Source organism: Pseudorasbora parva, chromosome 9 (genome assembly GCF_024679245.1).
Source record: "Pseudorasbora parva isolate DD20220531a chromosome 9, ASM2467924v1, whole genome shotgun sequence".
In the NCBI taxonomy this organism is placed as follows: Eukaryota; Metazoa; Chordata; class Actinopteri; order Cypriniformes; family Gobionidae; genus Pseudorasbora; species Pseudorasbora parva.
In genome coordinates this window covers 43,670,722-43,688,470 of record NC_090180.1, presented here as the reverse complement: position 1 = coordinate 43,688,470, position 17,749 = coordinate 43,670,722, and the positions used below count along the sequence as shown (strand labels likewise).

The 17,749-nt window shown below is 39.2% G+C and overlaps 1 protein-coding gene across 1 annotated transcript in view; it reads left to right on the top strand.

Annotated features, from left to right (window-relative positions):
• cntnap2b (contactin associated protein 2b) overlaps nucleotides 1-17,554 on the top strand; it is a 56,393-nt gene extending 38,839 nt beyond the window's left edge. Inside the window, exons 11-25 of the mRNA XM_067452742.1 lie at nucleotides 1,718-1,824; nucleotides 2,119-2,238; nucleotides 5,550-5,668; nucleotides 5,776-5,860; nucleotides 5,931-6,087; nucleotides 6,653-6,780; nucleotides 7,829-7,999; nucleotides 8,417-8,635; nucleotides 9,275-9,511; nucleotides 9,709-9,936; nucleotides 10,983-11,116; nucleotides 11,245-11,338; nucleotides 13,995-14,225; nucleotides 15,033-15,107; nucleotides 16,391-17,554. Coding sequence (XP_067308843.1) covers nucleotides 1,718-1,824; nucleotides 2,119-2,238; nucleotides 5,550-5,668; nucleotides 5,776-5,860; nucleotides 5,931-6,087; nucleotides 6,653-6,780; nucleotides 7,829-7,999; nucleotides 8,417-8,635; nucleotides 9,275-9,511; nucleotides 9,709-9,936; nucleotides 10,983-11,116; nucleotides 11,245-11,338; nucleotides 13,995-14,225; nucleotides 15,033-15,107; nucleotides 16,391-16,590 — 2,305 coding nt within the window. The 3' untranslated portion in view covers nucleotides 16,591-17,554. The remainder of the gene's footprint in view (nucleotides 1-1,717; nucleotides 1,825-2,118; nucleotides 2,239-5,549; nucleotides 5,669-5,775; nucleotides 5,861-5,930; nucleotides 6,088-6,652; nucleotides 6,781-7,828; nucleotides 8,000-8,416; nucleotides 8,636-9,274; nucleotides 9,512-9,708; nucleotides 9,937-10,982; nucleotides 11,117-11,244; nucleotides 11,339-13,994; nucleotides 14,226-15,032; nucleotides 15,108-16,390) is intronic.
• The last annotated feature ends 195 nt before the right edge of the window (nucleotides 17,555-17,749 follow it).

Here is a 17,749-nt window from a genome sequence, read left to right as displayed (position 1 = left end):
TTAATGTTCAGTCTCTCCAAAAACAAAAAGACATTTCTCAAGCTGTACCGCTGATTGCTTTGTTAGAGTCATGAGGACTTTCAGAACTGTGAAGCCGCTTGGAGGAGCTTATGTAAGCCGTATCTGACTCGTTCCTCGAAGCTCTGTCACGTGCCCCCTTTTGATCAGGCCGACTGTTAACATGCAGGGTCAGGATCTTCTGCAGACAGGACTTAAGGACAGTAAAATAAGGCTTTATAGAGCAAAGACTGACTGTGAGAGTGCACTGCTACTCATCTTGTATTGCTTCAGGGAGTGGCAACCCAAAATAGTTTTTCGTGCAAAAGTAAACAAATGGGCGGCAGTGGCTCAGTGGTTCATGTAGGTTGTCTACAAACCAGAAGGTTGGTGGTTCAATCACCGGTTCCACCTGACCAAGTGTCGAGGTGTCCATGAGCAAGACACCTAACCCCAGCTGCTCCCGACGAGCTGGATGGCGCCTTACATGGCTGACATTGCCGTCGGTGTATGAATGGGTGAATGTGAGGCAAAAATGTAAAGCGCTTTGGATGGCGGCCATAGGGTCTGTTAAAAGCGCTATATAAATGCAGTCCATTTACCATTTACCAAATGTCTATATTTGACCAGACCTACGCAGTTCATCTTACTTTTCATAAAGTTGATTGGTGATGAACATGAAGCAGGGCAACAACTCACTGTTTGATGTAGCCTAAAGAATCAAAATAATATGCTCCTTAAATTCAAGATATCAGGGTAAAAATGGGTTTTTGTCTCATATTTATATCATATGATATAGTTATAGAATTTTACACGATATGTTTTGTCCTGAATAGCATAAGTGCAAATGTGATATTGATTTTATACTACAGTTCAATAAATAAGAAGTTAACAATATTGTCTGCTTTTGCTCAGTTTTGGCAACAAAAATGTTATCTGTAAAGCCAGAGCAGAACTGATGTGTGTGTCCGAGCTACACACAGTGGTGCTTCGTTTCTGAATGAGCGAAACAATCGGGTGAACCAATGATTCAATGGCCCATTCATAAAGAAAGCGGCTGCGTCTGAATATTCTCTTGAGTACGTAATACTCAAATAATAACTTCATGACCACTAAAAAAAATGTAAAAAATGTAAGTAATTGTGTAGTATGAATGTACGTAATACATTCACCATTTTGTTATTATCACGTGACCTTCCAGCATCAGTTGTGTCACTTCACCTCCATTCATAAATCCTCTCTCGTGGCCTCATGGGATAGTAAAGTGTCCATCATATGCACACTCAGAATCTCGTCATCTGAAGTAGTAGGTTATCCGGGTACTTTTTGCATACTCTTTTAATGAGTACTGTGAATTTGTGTGATGTAGCCAATCATTTACTCCATTGCTGAATCAATCAGCCGTTTGAATTATTCAAATATCAATTTATTTGACTAATTAACCCAATCATCCAATAAACAAAGAAAAAAAAAACAATGAACAGAAAGCTTTTTGTACTGTGTATTTTTATGCTGTTCTCATTTAACAAAATAATTACTTTAAATTATCTTTTTGGATAATTTCACAGCCAAATTCGATGTGTGATTAATTTAGATCATATAATCGTATGTATATATACTGTATATTCGCACATCGATATATATATATATATGGGTCCTTTCTGGTACCTTTAATCTCTCTCTCTCTCTCTCTCTCTCTCTCTCTCTCTCTCTCTCTCAGGTGTGTGCCAAACCACTGTGAACACGGAGGCAAGTGCTCTCAAACTGGAAACACGTTTAAATGTGCCTGTGAAGGCACTGGATATTCTGGTGCCACCTGCCACAACTGTAAGCCATTTAAATTCATATTGCATATAGCTTATTTTGACTCTTATTTCTCAAAAACTGTGTTGTAGAGTAGGACCAAATCATATTTTTTTTAATCTCTAGAACCGTATATCAACTCTGAGACTTTATTTAACCTTACATGCAAAGAACCTTTCATTTTTGCTTTGGAATGATCAGATGCTAGGAAATGTATTTCATTTGTGTTTATTTAGCTGACTGGTTCTCAGAAATGAAGCATTGTAGATTTTCTTGCAGTGGTGGCTGCTTTGATGCTTACGCTGTGTGTTTCTGCAGCTGTGTACGAGCAGTCATGTGAGGAGTACAAACACTTGGGCCGAAGCTCAGACACATACTGGATCGATCCAGACGGCAGCGGACCCCTCGAGCCATTCAGAGTCACCTGCAGTATGATGGGTGAGAACCACCAAACACATTCAATTCACTGACGTAAAACAAGCAAGCTAACGGGTGGCTAGACAAGCATTTTAGTTTGTCTGTATTCGACTTGTGGTAACTCTGACGCAAAGCTGTCAGAAAGACCTTGGCACCAGTTGCTGTTACACCTTGGGTGTGCATTATTTTCTAATAATTCAACAGACCGTCAATTATTCCAATTGCGGTTACCATAATCTCTGAAGACATTGTTTAGATTTGTATTTGTATTTTAAGACATCTGTCAAATGTGTGTAGGACTAATTTCATATGCATCTCATCTTATCCCATGACTGCATTGCTAATTCCAAAACGTCATTTCAGAGCAGTAATGAAGTTAGAGAGAGAGAGAGAGAGAGAGAGAGAGAGCGAGAGAGAGAGAGAGAGAGAGAGAGAGAGAGAGAGAGAGAGAGAGAGAGTGAGAGAGAGAGAGAGAGAGATAGAGAGAGAGAGAGATTAAGTGTGTGTCAATTACCGGAGTCTGCATGTCTTGCAAATGTCCTGCCTCAGCGCCTCTACTAATAATGAAACTGTATGTTTATCTGGTTCAAGAACAGCACCGCTATTACCTCGCTATTGAGAAATGTCATGTAGCTTTTAAGGTGCTAACTATTTTACTGATAAAATCGTCAGAACAGTGCTGAAAACATGTGTGTCCGTACTGTATGTGAGTTTGAGTGGGAGAGAGCAGGAGAAAGAGAGTATTTGCTTTCTGTACAAAAAAATTCATTTTGTGGCAAAAACAACATTACATTACCCTATTGTTAACTATATATTTGCATTTTTAGTGTCGTTGTAGATTTTGGTTAGCCTGACAAGCCAGACCCACATCAAGATTGGTCTGGAAACTCACCATAGACAGGGCTCAGTCCGAGGGGCGGGATAAACGGTTGTCTTTCAAACTCCCTCTGCACGCGATAGGATAGCGGTACACCAACCGGAGCAACGACGGTGAAGGGGAGCTCGCTCCTCGCTGACTGATTAAACATTCGCCGTATCCGGTCGGCTAAACTCCGAACACATCTTCCCTTTTTAAGAATGACTTCATTGCCACTCTTTGTTCTTTTCTCAGAGGAAAGCTTAACTCCAAGTCTTCCGGAGGCGCGGGCAGAGCTGATTCGAAAGACCGCCGCAGTTCGCCAGTTTCTGTGTTTACTAGAAGACTTTGTTACTAGAAGCACGCAAACGCAACTCGGCCGTCGTCATTATGGCCCCGCCCGCCGACTCTATAGCCTACCTACACGATGTGATTGGGCCGTCCAGATTCTGAGGAATACAGCTCAGATAGGAATTGAGAGTTGCTAGACCACACTTGCGGGCAAATTAAATTTGCTGCCGCTAGGGTGCGTCTAGATTTCTAGGCTAGATTTTGGTGTTATCGGCTGTAAATACATTTGAAATAACTAAAATCATTTAGCAAAGTGATATGGAACTGTAATACAGTCAAGTCCTGCCTTGAACTACTTTTGCTGTCCGTTTCCCAGAGAATAATTGCACAACTTAGAACATGCACCAACCAATCAACAGCCCCATAGTATAATGTATTATACAGTATACACAATTTATAAATGTACTTTTTATATACATATATATGTATATATATATGTATATAAAAATATATAAATACAGTGTATGTATAAATATATATTATTAAGCATATTAGGTGATGTGCATCTCTGTAATGAGAAGGGGTGTGGTCTAATGACATCAACACCCTATATCAGGTGTGCATAATTATTAGGCAACTTCCTTTCCTTTGGCAAAATGGGTCAAAAGAAGGACTTGACAGGCTCAGAAAAGTCAAGATGCCACTTGCCACCAGTTTGGCCATATTTCAGAGCTGCAACATCACTGGAGTGCCCAAAAGCACAAGGTGTGCAATACTCAGAGACATGGCCAAGGTAAGAAAGGCAGAAAGTCGACCACCACTGAACACACAAGCTGAAACGTCAAGACTGGGCCAAGAAATATCTCAAGACTGATTTTTCTAAGGTTTTATGGACTGATGAAATGAGAGTGAGTCTTGATGGGCCAGATGGATGGGCCCGTGGCTGGATTGGTAAAGGGCAGAGAGCTCCAGTCCAACTCAGACGCCAGAAAGGTGGAGGTGGAGTACTGGTTTGGGCTGGTATCATCAAAGATGAGCTTGTGGGGCCTTTTCGGGTTGAGGATGGAGTCAAGCTCAACTCCCAGTCCTACTGCCAGTTTCTGGAAGACACCTTCTTCAAGCAGTGGTACAGGAAGAAGTCTGCATCCTTCAAGAAAAACATGATTTTCATGCAGGACAATGCTCCATCACACGCGTAAAAGTACTCCACAGCGTGGCTGGCAAGAAAGGGTATAAAAGAAGAAAATCTAATGATATGGCCTCCTTGTTCACCTGATCTGAACCCCATTGAGAACCTGTGGTCCATCATCAAATGTGCGATTTACAAGGAGGGAAAACAGTACACCTCTCTGAACAGTGTCTGGGAGGCTGTGGTTGCTGCTGCACGCAATGTTGATGGTGAACAGATCAAAACACTGACAGAATCCATGGATGGCAGGCTTTTGAGTGTCCTTGCAAAGAAAGGTGGCTATATTGGTCACTGATTTGTTTTTGTTTGGTTTTTGAATGTCAGAAATGTATATTTGTGAATGTTGAGATGTTATATTAGTTTCACTGGTAAAAATAAATAATTGAAACGGGTATACATTTGTTTTTTGTTAAGTTGCCTAATAATTATGCACAGTAATAGTCACCTGCACACACAGATATCCCCCTAAAATAGCTAAAGCTAAAAACTAAAACTTCCAAAAATATTTAGCTTTGATATTAATGAGTTTTTTGTGTTCATTGAGAACATGGTTGTTGTTCAATAATAAAATTAATCCTCAAAAATACAGCTTGCCTAATAATTCTGCACTCCCTGTATATATATATATATATATATATATATATATATATATATATATATATATATATATATATATATATTAAATTCATAAAATTATATACGCAGGATCATGTGAAACACACATCATTTCAGATAAAATGTACATATCATGTGTTAATCATAACAATGATTAAATTAACACATAATCATTCGCACTTACACATCTGTGACAATTTGGTATGAAAAATTACCAAATGACTGAATTATGATTGAAATTACACGAAATATAATATTAATCATTTAAGCAATAAATGCATCCAGGAATCTCTCCAAATACATTTGTTTTAAATGAACTTAAATGAAGACTATAAAATGATATACATACTGGTGGTACACCTGTGTGTGTGTGTATTTCAGAAGACAAAGTGTGGACAACTATTGGGAATGACCTTCCAGCTCAAAGTTCAGTGGCAGCAGGTTCTGGACCTGAAGACAAAACTGTGCTCACACTCAATTACAGCATGTCTGCCGAACAGGTGATGATTAAAACAGTGTGAAGTGAACAATTAAAGCCGCTCTGTCTGAACAACAGATGCTGAATATGATGCTCACCTGCAGAACTGCTCATGTTTTTGTGGTTCAGGTGAACGCCGTCACCAGCAGCGCTGAGCTCTGTGAGCAGCATGTGGCGTACATGTGCTACAAATCACACCTGCTCAACTCGCCAGGTAAATGTGGCAAAAAATAACAATCTAAGAAGAATGTTTGATTGCTCAAAGTCTTTCCCCTTTTTTTTAGATGGTTCTCCGTCCACATGGTGGGTCGGCAGGGGAAACGAGAAGCATCTCTACTGGGGCGGCTCAGGACCAGGCGTGCAGAAATGTGCCTGCGGCATTGAACGCAACTGCACAGATCCCAGATACTACTGCAACTGTGATGCTGATCTGAGACAATGGTGAGATCGCTGTCTCTTCTGAGATGGTCAAGGAAACTAGTAGGAATGCATAATAGATGACGTTCAGCAGAAGACTTAAAGAAAAGCCAGATGAACACAAACCTGGTGGCCTCTTACTTTTTAATTTGATGGTTTTGTTGGAATTGCATACTACCATATGACTTTTTTCTTTTTGTTTTTTGTGTAATAGTATATAGTTTGGAGTACAGAATGTACACTGTGGTTCAAAAGTTAAAAGTTTGTCTTCCAAGGCTGCATTTATTTGATCAAAAATACAGTAAGACAGTATCCTGTGATGCAACGCTGAATTTTCAGCACCATTACTCCAGTCTTCAGGGTAAAATACCCATATTTGTGTGTGGGATAACAGAATGCCTTTAATAATTACTTAATTTTATTTGTTAAATTCAGTAATTATAAAGTCATATTTTACATGCACTGTTTACTATTTAGTAAGCAGTACACTACAAAATACCCTGTTTGAACAGATTGTGCCTTCTGCATTGTATGATGTTATGTTGCCCCCTTGTGTTCCATAATCCTCTGCATCGTGTTTGTTTCTCAGGAAAGAGGATGCTGGTGTGTTGATGTACAAGGACCATCTGCCTGTCAGTCAGGTAGTGGTTGGCGATGTACACCGCTCTGGATCCGAAGCTAAACTCACTGTTGGGCCGCTCCGCTGCCAAGGAGATCGTAAGTACAGTCGTGCTCTCCAATTTAACCACAACATGCAACAGTTTAGCCTAGTAAGAAGTTTTCTTGGATCGACATCCGCTCTTGGTCAGATGACAGAAACAATCACAAAACTAACGATAAAGTACATTTAAAATCGGTGAGAAATGATAGGTTAAATAACAGAAGAATAAACAGTGTACTGCACAGAAATCGTACAGTTTTTTTTAGAGATCCTATTATGCTTTGCTTACATTTTCAGTTTTCTTAATTGTGTAATATTGCAGTTTGACCATTAAAATGGTCTACAAGAAATTCAAAGTCTCTCCAAAGAGAGTTATTCTCTTTGTCAGAGCTGAACCTTTTTTACGGTCTATGTGCTGAACTCCCTGAAACGCCTCCATTGTAGTCTTGAGTTTTCTTCCGGGATAAACATGTCAAAATGTTTCCTTATTTAAATAATTTCCTTATTTAAATAATTTAAATAATTTCTCATATCCAAAAATCCTTAGTGTTCGTTGTGTTGTCTCTATATCAAAGAGACATTTTTCAAAACTCATTTTTTTGACCGTAGTTTGTTGAAACTCGCAGCTATGGTAAGGGGCGTGACATTTCCCCAAACATACTTTGAAGCAGATGACTAGTCACAAAACACTGGTCCATCTGACCAATCAGAGCACAGTGCACTTTTTAGAAGCCGGTGCTTCATCGATGCAGGAACTAAACAGAGATTTACTGGCAGACTGTGAAGAGTGGGAGGTGTGGAGGGTTTCTGAAAGCACGCTGCACTGCTAAGGCAAATGCTAACCAAATATTTGAAGGTTGACCAAGCAAGCTCATTGGCTGCTGATACAACAGGAACCAATCAGCTGTGCCCTATAGATGATGTGATTGCAAGCAGGTTGAGTAAAGGACCTATCAGCCTATGCCATCTAGAGATCCATCAATATGTTTGCATGAAAATCTATTCTTGTAGACCCCAAAAACTAAATCAAAACTTTGAAAAGGGGCATTACATTTTTACCAAAACAAACATCTACTGAGTTGTCATTGTGTTTGTCTTTTATAGGTCACTACTGGAACGCAGCGTCATTCAACACCCCTGCATCTTATCTTCATTTTCCCACCTTCCAAGCCGAGACCAGTGCAGACGTCTCCTTCTATTTTAAGACTTCAGCCTCACATGGCGTCTTTCTGGAAAACCTGGGCAATCCGGATTTCATTCGCTTAGAACTCAAATGTAAGCTCAAATGTAGAAGTCTGCAAATTTTTAGCACCTCATATTGAGTAGAGCTGCTGTAAATCACTTTATCTTCCCTCCAGAGAAAGTGAGATACTATACTATTATAAAATGTATTAATGTTTTGAATGTTTTTTCCATTTAACATTTTAATTTGAGGTTTATTCATTTTGATGAGAATTTTCATTTTTATTAGATTTTATTTTTTATTTACTCTAATTAAAATATTTTTCAATTTTAGTTTTTAGTAATTTTAGTACTTCAACTTCTGTATTTCAGTTAGTTCCCAAGACAAACTTTCATTTTTTTGTTTTAAGATGGTTCTTCATCTAATATTACAATTTTATTTTATTTCAATTACAGAAAACCATTTAATAGTTTTTGTTTCACTAACGAGAACAACACTGCTTTCCACAGCTTCTACCGTGGTGTCGTTCTCATTTGATGTGGGCAATGGGCCTGTGGAGTTAATCGCACGCTCATCTACACCCCTCAATGATGACCAGTGGCACAGGGTGGAGGCGGAACGGAATATCAAGGAGGCGGTGCTGCGATTGGACAAGCTGCACAGGGAGGCGCGGTCAGCCCCGCATCAGGGCCACACCCGTCTGCAGCTCTTCAGTCAGCTGTTTGTAGGTAAGTTCTCCAGCAGATGTTTGGGAAGTAGAATCTTAGTAAGAGAATGCCAGTGAATTAGGCTAAAGGGTTAGTTCACCCAAACATTTAAATTCTGTCATTAATTACTCACCCTCATGCTGTTCCAAACCCATAATAGAAATAAATATTTAGCTTGGTACTCAAGAACCTACTAATACATTTTTTTTAATACAGTTACATTAGTTTTTTGTTTTGTTTTTTATGGCTAATATCTCATATCTTTTTTTTGGCTATCACCAGACCAAGCTCAATCTTTTAAGATTGAACATTGGTCTGGGGAGTCTGCCCTATATTTTCTACTGCACAAGAGGCGTGATCAACGAGCATAGTTCAAATGACTCTGTACACAATTGGATAATCCTACAATCAATCAGACCACAAGAGGCGTGATCAACGGGCAACGACCCATCGTTTCTTGATCTGTCATCGCGTTAAACCCGCCAATAGTGTGCCAGGTGGATAAGCCAGTCTCTGATTGGTTCCTGCAAAAGTGTACCAGGCTTCTATTAGAAATGAATGTACAGGTTTCCAGACTGAGCGCTGCAGGGCGAAATCAAATCGCCGGCAGGTCAGGCTGGGTTTACCCAATCTAATATCTGTGTTGCTTTTACACTTTAGGAGCCTCAGGGGGGCAGAGAGGATTTCTGGGTTGCATTCGCTCCCTAAAGGTCAACGGTGTGACACTTGACCTTGAAGGGAGGGCAAAGGTCACACCAGGGGTGAAGCCTGGCTGCTCGGGTCACTGCAGCAGCTATAGAATGCATTGCCAGAATGGAGGGAAATGTATTGAGAAATACAACGGATACTCGTGCGACTGCAGTCTGACTGCCTTTGACGGGCCTTTCTGCAATGATGGTATGGACGCCCATTTTAGTGGATAGATAATTTAGTTTTGTTTTTGCTGTAACATAATGAGCAACAATATTAAATCCACAAATCTGATCTTTAAGGAGTGCATTAGTGCTGTATGACATCAAAGCTAAAAGACATGGACTACAAGCCGATTTGGATCAGTTTGCCTTTGTTCTTATTGTTGTCTGCCCCCATTCTAGATGTTGGTGGGTACTTTGAGAGTGGGACGCTGGTGCGGTACGACCTCATGTCAGAGAGCAGCTCTTCTCCTGCAGTTAAAGAAGGCGACTCTGGAGTTCTGAGCACAGTGGGTAATCTGACCCGTGAGGAGCTGAGCTTTAGTTTCAGTACGTCCCACACGCCCGCCGTCCTCATCTACATTAGCTCCAAGACCCAGGACTACCTCGCCGTTGTCCTGCGGCATAATGGTGAGACCTATTTTTTCAGTTTTTGTTTATTTCAAGAATTTTTATTTTATTTTTTTATTTTAGTTAACAATAATAACCCTTCTTAGAAGCACTTAAAGGGATAGTTCACCCAAAAATGAAAATTACCCCATGATATACTTACCCTAAAGACATCCTAGGTGTATATGACATTCTTCTTTCAGACGAATACAATCCGAGCTTTATAATGGCAGTGAATGGCAGCCTAAATTTTTTAAATCAAAAAAGTGGTTGTAAAAGTTTTACTTCGTACAACTTACAAAGAAAGTGTAATGCCTCTCGCAGTTCAAAATGCTTATGCTGCGTCCGCCATAATTGTTGCGCCAATTTCGCTTTTTATGTAATGGGTCCTGCACACTGTGCGATTTTTCAAAATTGTTTGCGAATGTCCCTTAATCAGACTGTATGAACATGATCCCATATGTAAGCCATGTCACACTGTAAGATCTCAGTTGGCATTAATGTCAGACCAAATCTTCTGACACTGCCAGAATTTCGTCTGAGGTAAAATTTGATCTCAACGCTCATTAATCGGCTGCCGGTGAACATGTCAAACTAACGACCAAAGACGTCAGATTTTAGCCTAGGATCTGAGAAATCTTTTAGGATTTGCTACATTTTTCTCAGACGGCCAAATCGTGGCCAAAATCGCACAGTGTGCACCCGGCTTATGTTGAATATGGAAGGTGATCTGCAGTAAGCTTGATATTTTACTTTATAATGTCTTAAATATGGATATTTTTCTCACACAAACCCATGGATTTGTTTCAGAAGGTCTTTATTAACCCCCCAGAGCTCTGTGGAGCACTTTCATAATGAATAGATGCACTTTTTTAGGCTTCAAATTTGGGCTGCTGTTCACTGCCATTATAAAGATTAAAAGAGCCAGGGCATTTTTTAATAAAACTCTGATTGTATTCGTCTGAAAGAAGAATGTCATATACACCTAGGATGGCTAAAGGATGCACAAATCAAGGGGCGAACTATCCCTTTAACATTGCTGAAACAATGATTGTGTTTTCCCTCAGGTACTCTACAGATCCGCTATAACCTGGGAGGACTGAGGGAGCCGTTCACGATCAACCTGAATAATCGTAACATGGCTAACGGTCAGCCCCATAACATCAACATCACCCGACAGGACAGACTCATTCAGCTGCAGGTACTGTATCGCCCTCAGTGGAGCCACCAGATAAAGATGCTTTACAGTTCAGAGGAATCTGTTGTGTTATATAGATAATAGTGACTGTTACAATTCACTGGATTCATGAGTCTTAATATGTGTTGAAGGTGGATCATTATCCCACAGTTGGCTACACTCTTCCTGAAGCCTCAGATACAGAATTTAACCTTGTGAAGACAATTTTCCTAGGAAAGGTTTTTGGTAAGCATTATTTACATTGTTATTTGTTGTTTTAAATGTGCATTTGGAATGTGTGTATGTGCAATTTTGCACTCCTTTAACTCACAATGCCATGGTCATGGGTTTGATTCCCCGGGAATGCATGAACTGATAAAATGTATACCTTGAATCCAACTTTGGAAACCATTCAAATGCTGGGGTTCAGTAGATTTATTTAAAAACAAAAAAAAAAGTATGCTTCTTAATCTTTACATCCACAAGCTTTTAAATAATAGTGTAAATATACAAATATACTTATTGTGCAATTAAAGGGATATATTACCCAAAAATGAAAATTACTCATTAAGAATTTCGTTCGGAACACAAATATAGATATCAAAGATATTTTTGATGAAATACAAGAGCCCATAGACGGCAACATCTTTTCAACTTTCAAGACCCAAAAAGTTGGTAAATGAGTTAAAGGAATTGTATGTAAGATTTTGGCCTAAATTGGTACTGCAATCACTTTGAAATGACTGTAGAGCGGTCTATCCCCTCTCCCCCTCCCCCCTGACTCAAGGTTGCCAGATTTGCTGCAGGATCGTTTGTAGCTGCAGGCCTGGTAACTAGAGCAGATCTGGCAACCAAAATGCAGAAACACTACGGACTTCTCGATTGGTCGATAGGGGGAGGGCGGAGCTTCAGGCCAAAACACAACATGTCAACATCAACATCAGTTGAGGGCTGCAACAACAAGTTTTTTTTAGTTCCCTAAAAAATGATTATCCCATAATTTACTCACCCTCAAGCCATCCTAGATGTCTATGACATATGACGTAGGGTAAACTTGGGCGAGAATTGAAAAACACAGAAACAAAACAAATCATCGCCCATGAATTAGAAGTCTAAAACGAGAGGTTTTAAAGAAAAATATCGAAGGATTACAATATACTGTAAGAGAAGAGGAGTTATGTCCTGTCATATTCCTACTGGAGCTGTATGGATTACTATTATGACAACTCAGCAACTCAGCAAAGAGTCTGGTATTCAGGGAAACGTTTTTAACACTGGTCCATAAAATTAAAGTACATTTATTAAATATGGTTAAATATAGTGATGCACTCTAGAAATGTCATTTCAAATAGATATATATTGTTCTGCCTTTTTTGACAAATGTATTCATTCATTCATTTAGGATTTAGGATTTTTGATTAAGAATAAATAACATGCCTGAAGTCTTGTCACATAGGCCAGCGTAAAACAGAGTCTATGAATGTGTGTGTCAGTCTTCTGCTTTTCCTTTTACTGGACTCTGAGTCCTGACACCTTTGTGTAAAGCTCCAGGTTTCGCTCCTGATCTCAATCCAGTCTCCAGGTTTTGCTGGAGACGTTTCTAGCAGAAATGAGCTGCATTACACAGAGAGTGAGAGAGAGAGATAGAGCAGATGAAAGTGTGCACTCGGACAGATAGAGCTCAGTGTTATTGTTTAAAAGCTATTTGTGGTTTTCAGGTTAAACAGAGGGAAATCTAGAATTTGGTATTCAAGTTCACGCATAGGCAGATTGAGAAAGAGATGAACAAAAAGGAGAAATCAGGCATTTAGGTTAGAGTTACAAGACCTGCTAAATACTGGGAAGACATACGTAGTGCCGCATTCTGTGATCGCCAACAGGTACCATGCCGATCAAATGTGTTTTATTTGAAATATTAGCATATGCTTTTGTAATAACATTGTGTTGTCTCTGCATTAAGATGAAGGCTTCAGGTGGGATGTTTCTTTTCTGTAGCTGGATGTTTAGTTGTGATATGTAGTAATATTGGAAGAAAAGCTGATGATAATAAAGGACAGAACAGATTTTCTCTTTTCACATATAAAAATTGCATCTTGATCATGTTAATGTAAATGTTAAAAAAACAATCATATCAGAATGATTTCTGAAGGATCATGTGACACTGAAGACTGGAGTAATGATGCTGAAAATTCAGATTTGATCAAAGGAATGAATTACATTTTAAAGTATATTACAATAGAAAACAGTTATTTTAAATTGTAATAATATTTTACAATATTACTGTTTTCACTATGTTTTTGATACATTTGATACAAATACATTTTAAAATATTTACCAAAAAAAAAAAAAAAAAACATTTACAATTAAACTGACATCAGACTTTGAATGAAAGTGTCAATGACATAAATGGCATAGATGTAGGTGCCAGATTTACTAAACAGGGCAAATTATCGTGAGAGTGCAATTCCAAAAATACCCATAGAAGTGGAAAGTTCTGCGCGTGATCTAATGACGCAGCTGGATCATTTCCATGATGACCAACGCAATCTACCAAGAGCACCAAAACTTAGTGTCTGGCTTAAGACAATATCTTAACTGCCGCAAACACCAGTAAATTGACTAGCGCAAACCTTAGTAAATCACCTTGCATGATTCATTTAAACACTCTCCTCCAATAAATGTTGAGTCTGAAAGGAACCTCCTACAAATGTTTATGGAAGGTCAGGCACAAAAATAACACATTTTTCTAAATCCTGACAACACCAAAAGAGGTTTGCACTTAAAGTTGCTCATTCAATCAGATTTAGAGTCTTGTTTTTGTCACCCGTCCTATAACTTTTATTATTGTTTTTACACTCACACAGAATTGTTTTATCCAGCTGCTGTTGGTTTTGTGTTTCAGAAACAGGTCAGATTGATCCGGTGTTGATAGAGCGATATAACACCCCAGGATTCGTGGGCTGTCTCTCCAGAGTGCAGTTCAACCGTATCGCCCCGCTGAAGGCCGCCCTGAGGAGCGTACTGCCCTCCACAGCCTCCATACAGGGAGTCCTGGTGGAGTCCAACTGCGGGGCGTCTCCACTCACAGTGCCGCCCATGTCTGCAGCCTTTGACCCCTGGCACCCAGAATCAGGTAAATAAATGATGAAATCTTTATTGGTGTTATTATGATCTCACATATTTTTAACATTACAGTGGAACATTGTATTGGCAGGGGAGTTATTGAGGGGAAAATGTAAGAATTCTGTAGAATTTCCCAGAGATCTTTCCTGGTTGCCAGGAAGAAATCAGAATAATAAACATCTTCCCTGTGGAGAGGATTACTGCTGTTTGTGCGTGCGTGCGTGCGTGCGTGCGTGTGTGTGTGTGGGGCCTGGTAAACCCTATGTTATGAGGACAAAATGTCCCCACAAAGATGGCCATATCCGAAGTCCTTGTGAGAAATTCTTTGTTGGTCCCCATGAGGAAAACATCTTCTAAATCACACTAAGTGATGTTTTTTGAAAATGTTAAAATGCAAAATGTTTCCTGCAATGGGTAGGTTTACAGGTAGGGGCAGTGTAGGATAAAATATACAGTATATACAGTATAAAAAACATTATACTTGTGTGTGTGTATATGTGTGTGTGTGTGTGTGTGCATTTGCACTCATGACATTGAGTAGCTTGAGCTTTCATGGATATTTGTGGAATATGTATTTTGGAGCCTGTGGAGACGGCAGATGAAAGGAGCAGACGGTTCGTCTCAGATCCGCTCCCCTGCCAACACCAGCCCCCTGACTCCTCCTGAGAGAAAACACTCGAGTGTGTGCAAAGATCCACTCATCTGCCCACCAGATTAAAACACTGACCTTCTGTACTTCATGTATGCCAAGAAATGATTTGAAAGGGATTGTAAACGTTTAGAGTCTTTTCACAAAAGTTGTTCTCTTTCTTTCAAGCCGGTGCCCAGTTTCCATTCAACGAGGAACAAGTTAGCCGTGATGGTGTCAACAGAGACTCGGCAATAATTGGAGGTGAAATATACTGTTGTAATATAATACTGTCTCGTGATTTTAATATGCTTACATTTAAGTGTGTGCAACAATACAGGGCACTTACCATGTGTCTTATCATCAGCAGTAACATCAGCTAACAGGGAATGTTCCCTAACATTTGGCCAAAGTTCTCTCAAAGTTATGAACAAACATTCTTCCATGAATGTTCGTTCAAAGTTATCTGTTTTTTAATAATGTTCTCAAAACATCAGCAGTCTACATTTTATCTGAAAACTTGAAAGGTTTATAGAATAGTATATACAACATTGTTTTGCATTTTTTCTAAAGTCCCTTTCACACTGACCGCGATTAAGCATCGCAAATGTAGTGCTCCTTGAAACTTTGTGGACCCCTTGCCGGAAAATTTTAACTAAATAAGAGGGATCATACAAAATGCAAGTTATTTTTAATTTAGTATATTTTACATAAAATATGTTTACATTAAGGGCACAAGACAAAAAAAATAGCTGAATTTTTTTAAATGACTCATTTTAAAAGTTTATGAACCCTTGATTCTTACTACTGTGTGTCGTTCCCTGATGATCCACGGCTGGGGGTTTTTTTTGTCCCTTGTTTGTCCTGAGCAGTTAAACTGACCAACGTTCTTCAGAAAATCCTTCAGGTCCCAAAAATTCCAGTATCTTTTGATATTTGAACCCTCTCCAGCAGTGACTGTATGATTTTGAGATCCAGCTTTTCATACAGAGGACGATTGAGGGACTCAAACACAACTATTAAAAATGGTTCAAACATCCGCGGATGTTACAGAAGGATACACAATGCATTAAGAGCTGGGGGTGAAAACTTTTTGAATTTGAAGATGAAGGTAAATTGTACTTAATTTGTCTTCCAGGAAACATGTAAGCATCTTCTGCTGCTTCTGAAGGGCAGTACTAAATAAAATATTTAAGATATAAGATATTTAAACCAAATAAGCAACATTTGGACATCTTAATCTTGTTCAAAAGTTTTACCTCCGACTCTTAATGCGTCTTGTTTCCTTCTGGAGCTTTAGTGAATGTTTCAACCTTTTTTGAACCTTTCAAACGAATATGATGGCAATACATTTATACAACTAACAACCAACCAATGTGTATTATCCAAGTATATATGACTTCATTTGTGTAGATTGTACACAACCTTGTGTGGATTATATTTCTTAAGCTTTGAAATCTTATCATTGGTGTAGAATATTTCTAAAGTGATTTTAACACCGATTTATCATAACAATCATGATTTTAATATCTTTGTCTCTCACGTAGGCATCATCGCAGTGGTGATTTTCAGCATCCTCTGCACGCTGGTGTTTCTGGTGCGTCATATGTTCCGTCACAAGGGCTCCTACCACACAAACGAGGCCAAGGGGGCGGAGTCTGCCGACTGCGCCGACGCAGCCATCATCGTCAATGACCCCGCCTTCACAGAGACCATCGACGAGAGCAAGAAGGAGTGGTTCATTTAGCCACGCACCCTGAGAGGGCTTCATTCTCTGACATGGAGACGTAAAGGGCAGGAGTTTCTTAGTAGCCGATGTGAAATGGACACTTGGCAAGTCTGTGCACTGACTGGCATGTCTGTTCTGTAATTATTTTGTATGTAAGCGAGTACAGCACAAGGACTCCTGTAAAATCAAATTCATCCCATGCATACATGACTGGAATATTCAATGGACGACGGCTAAAAAAAACAACAACAACTGATGCATTTTTATCATTGCAATACTGGTCTGCGGTTACAACTGCATTTGATGTGTGTTCAGCAAACACAACTGCACCAAATGCTCACAATAGCACAAAACAGAATGAGTACAGAATGCACAATTATGTTTCCGATAATGACATTTGATTGTATTTAACATTTTGTTTTCAGCATCTTCAGGACAATAATATATTGTAGCATGGTCATCCGCCAATAGCATTTCTAAATCGTTCATCAATGTTAATGCAGCACTTTTGTATCTCATTGTAAATTCAGTGTTATTTATCTGTTTCTCCATAAGTGCTTGTTCAACTTCTGGAAAACGTGACAGGCAGTTTAGAGGGTTTTTATAAGGAGAATGCTCTTTAAAACATGAAAGCTCTAGATAGAGATTTTAGTTCAGATTTGTTCAGTAGTAAAAGATAATGAATGGTCAATTTGCTCCGATGTCTTTTAATGTGCCTGAAAGGTTCGAGGTTTCTTCTGGCCAAACATGAATTTTGTGACGGATTCGATGGCCCTTACATGTTAATATAGGAGGAAGATTACTTTGTGTGTGTGTGTGTGTGTGTGTGTGTGTGTGTGTGTGTGTGTGTGTGTGTGTGTGTGTGTGTGTGTGTGTGTGTGTTTGCAGTTTAAGGCACTGCTTATTTGAAATCAGCCGCAGCAGCACAAATTTATGTACAAACCATTTTTAATATCGTCTTCGTTGTGCTTGGTTAAGTAATTTTTTATTTCTTAACTAGGTCTGAGTTACGCAAAGGAGCATTTCTGTATTTTTGGCAATTAATTACCATGGTATCATAAGAGTTCGCCCTCTCTGCTCATGTGAATCCACTAACAAGAGTATTACACAGCCATCAGATAGATTACAAAGCCTGGTTTATAATGAAGCACTGATAATGTTGCTTTCTGTATGTTTT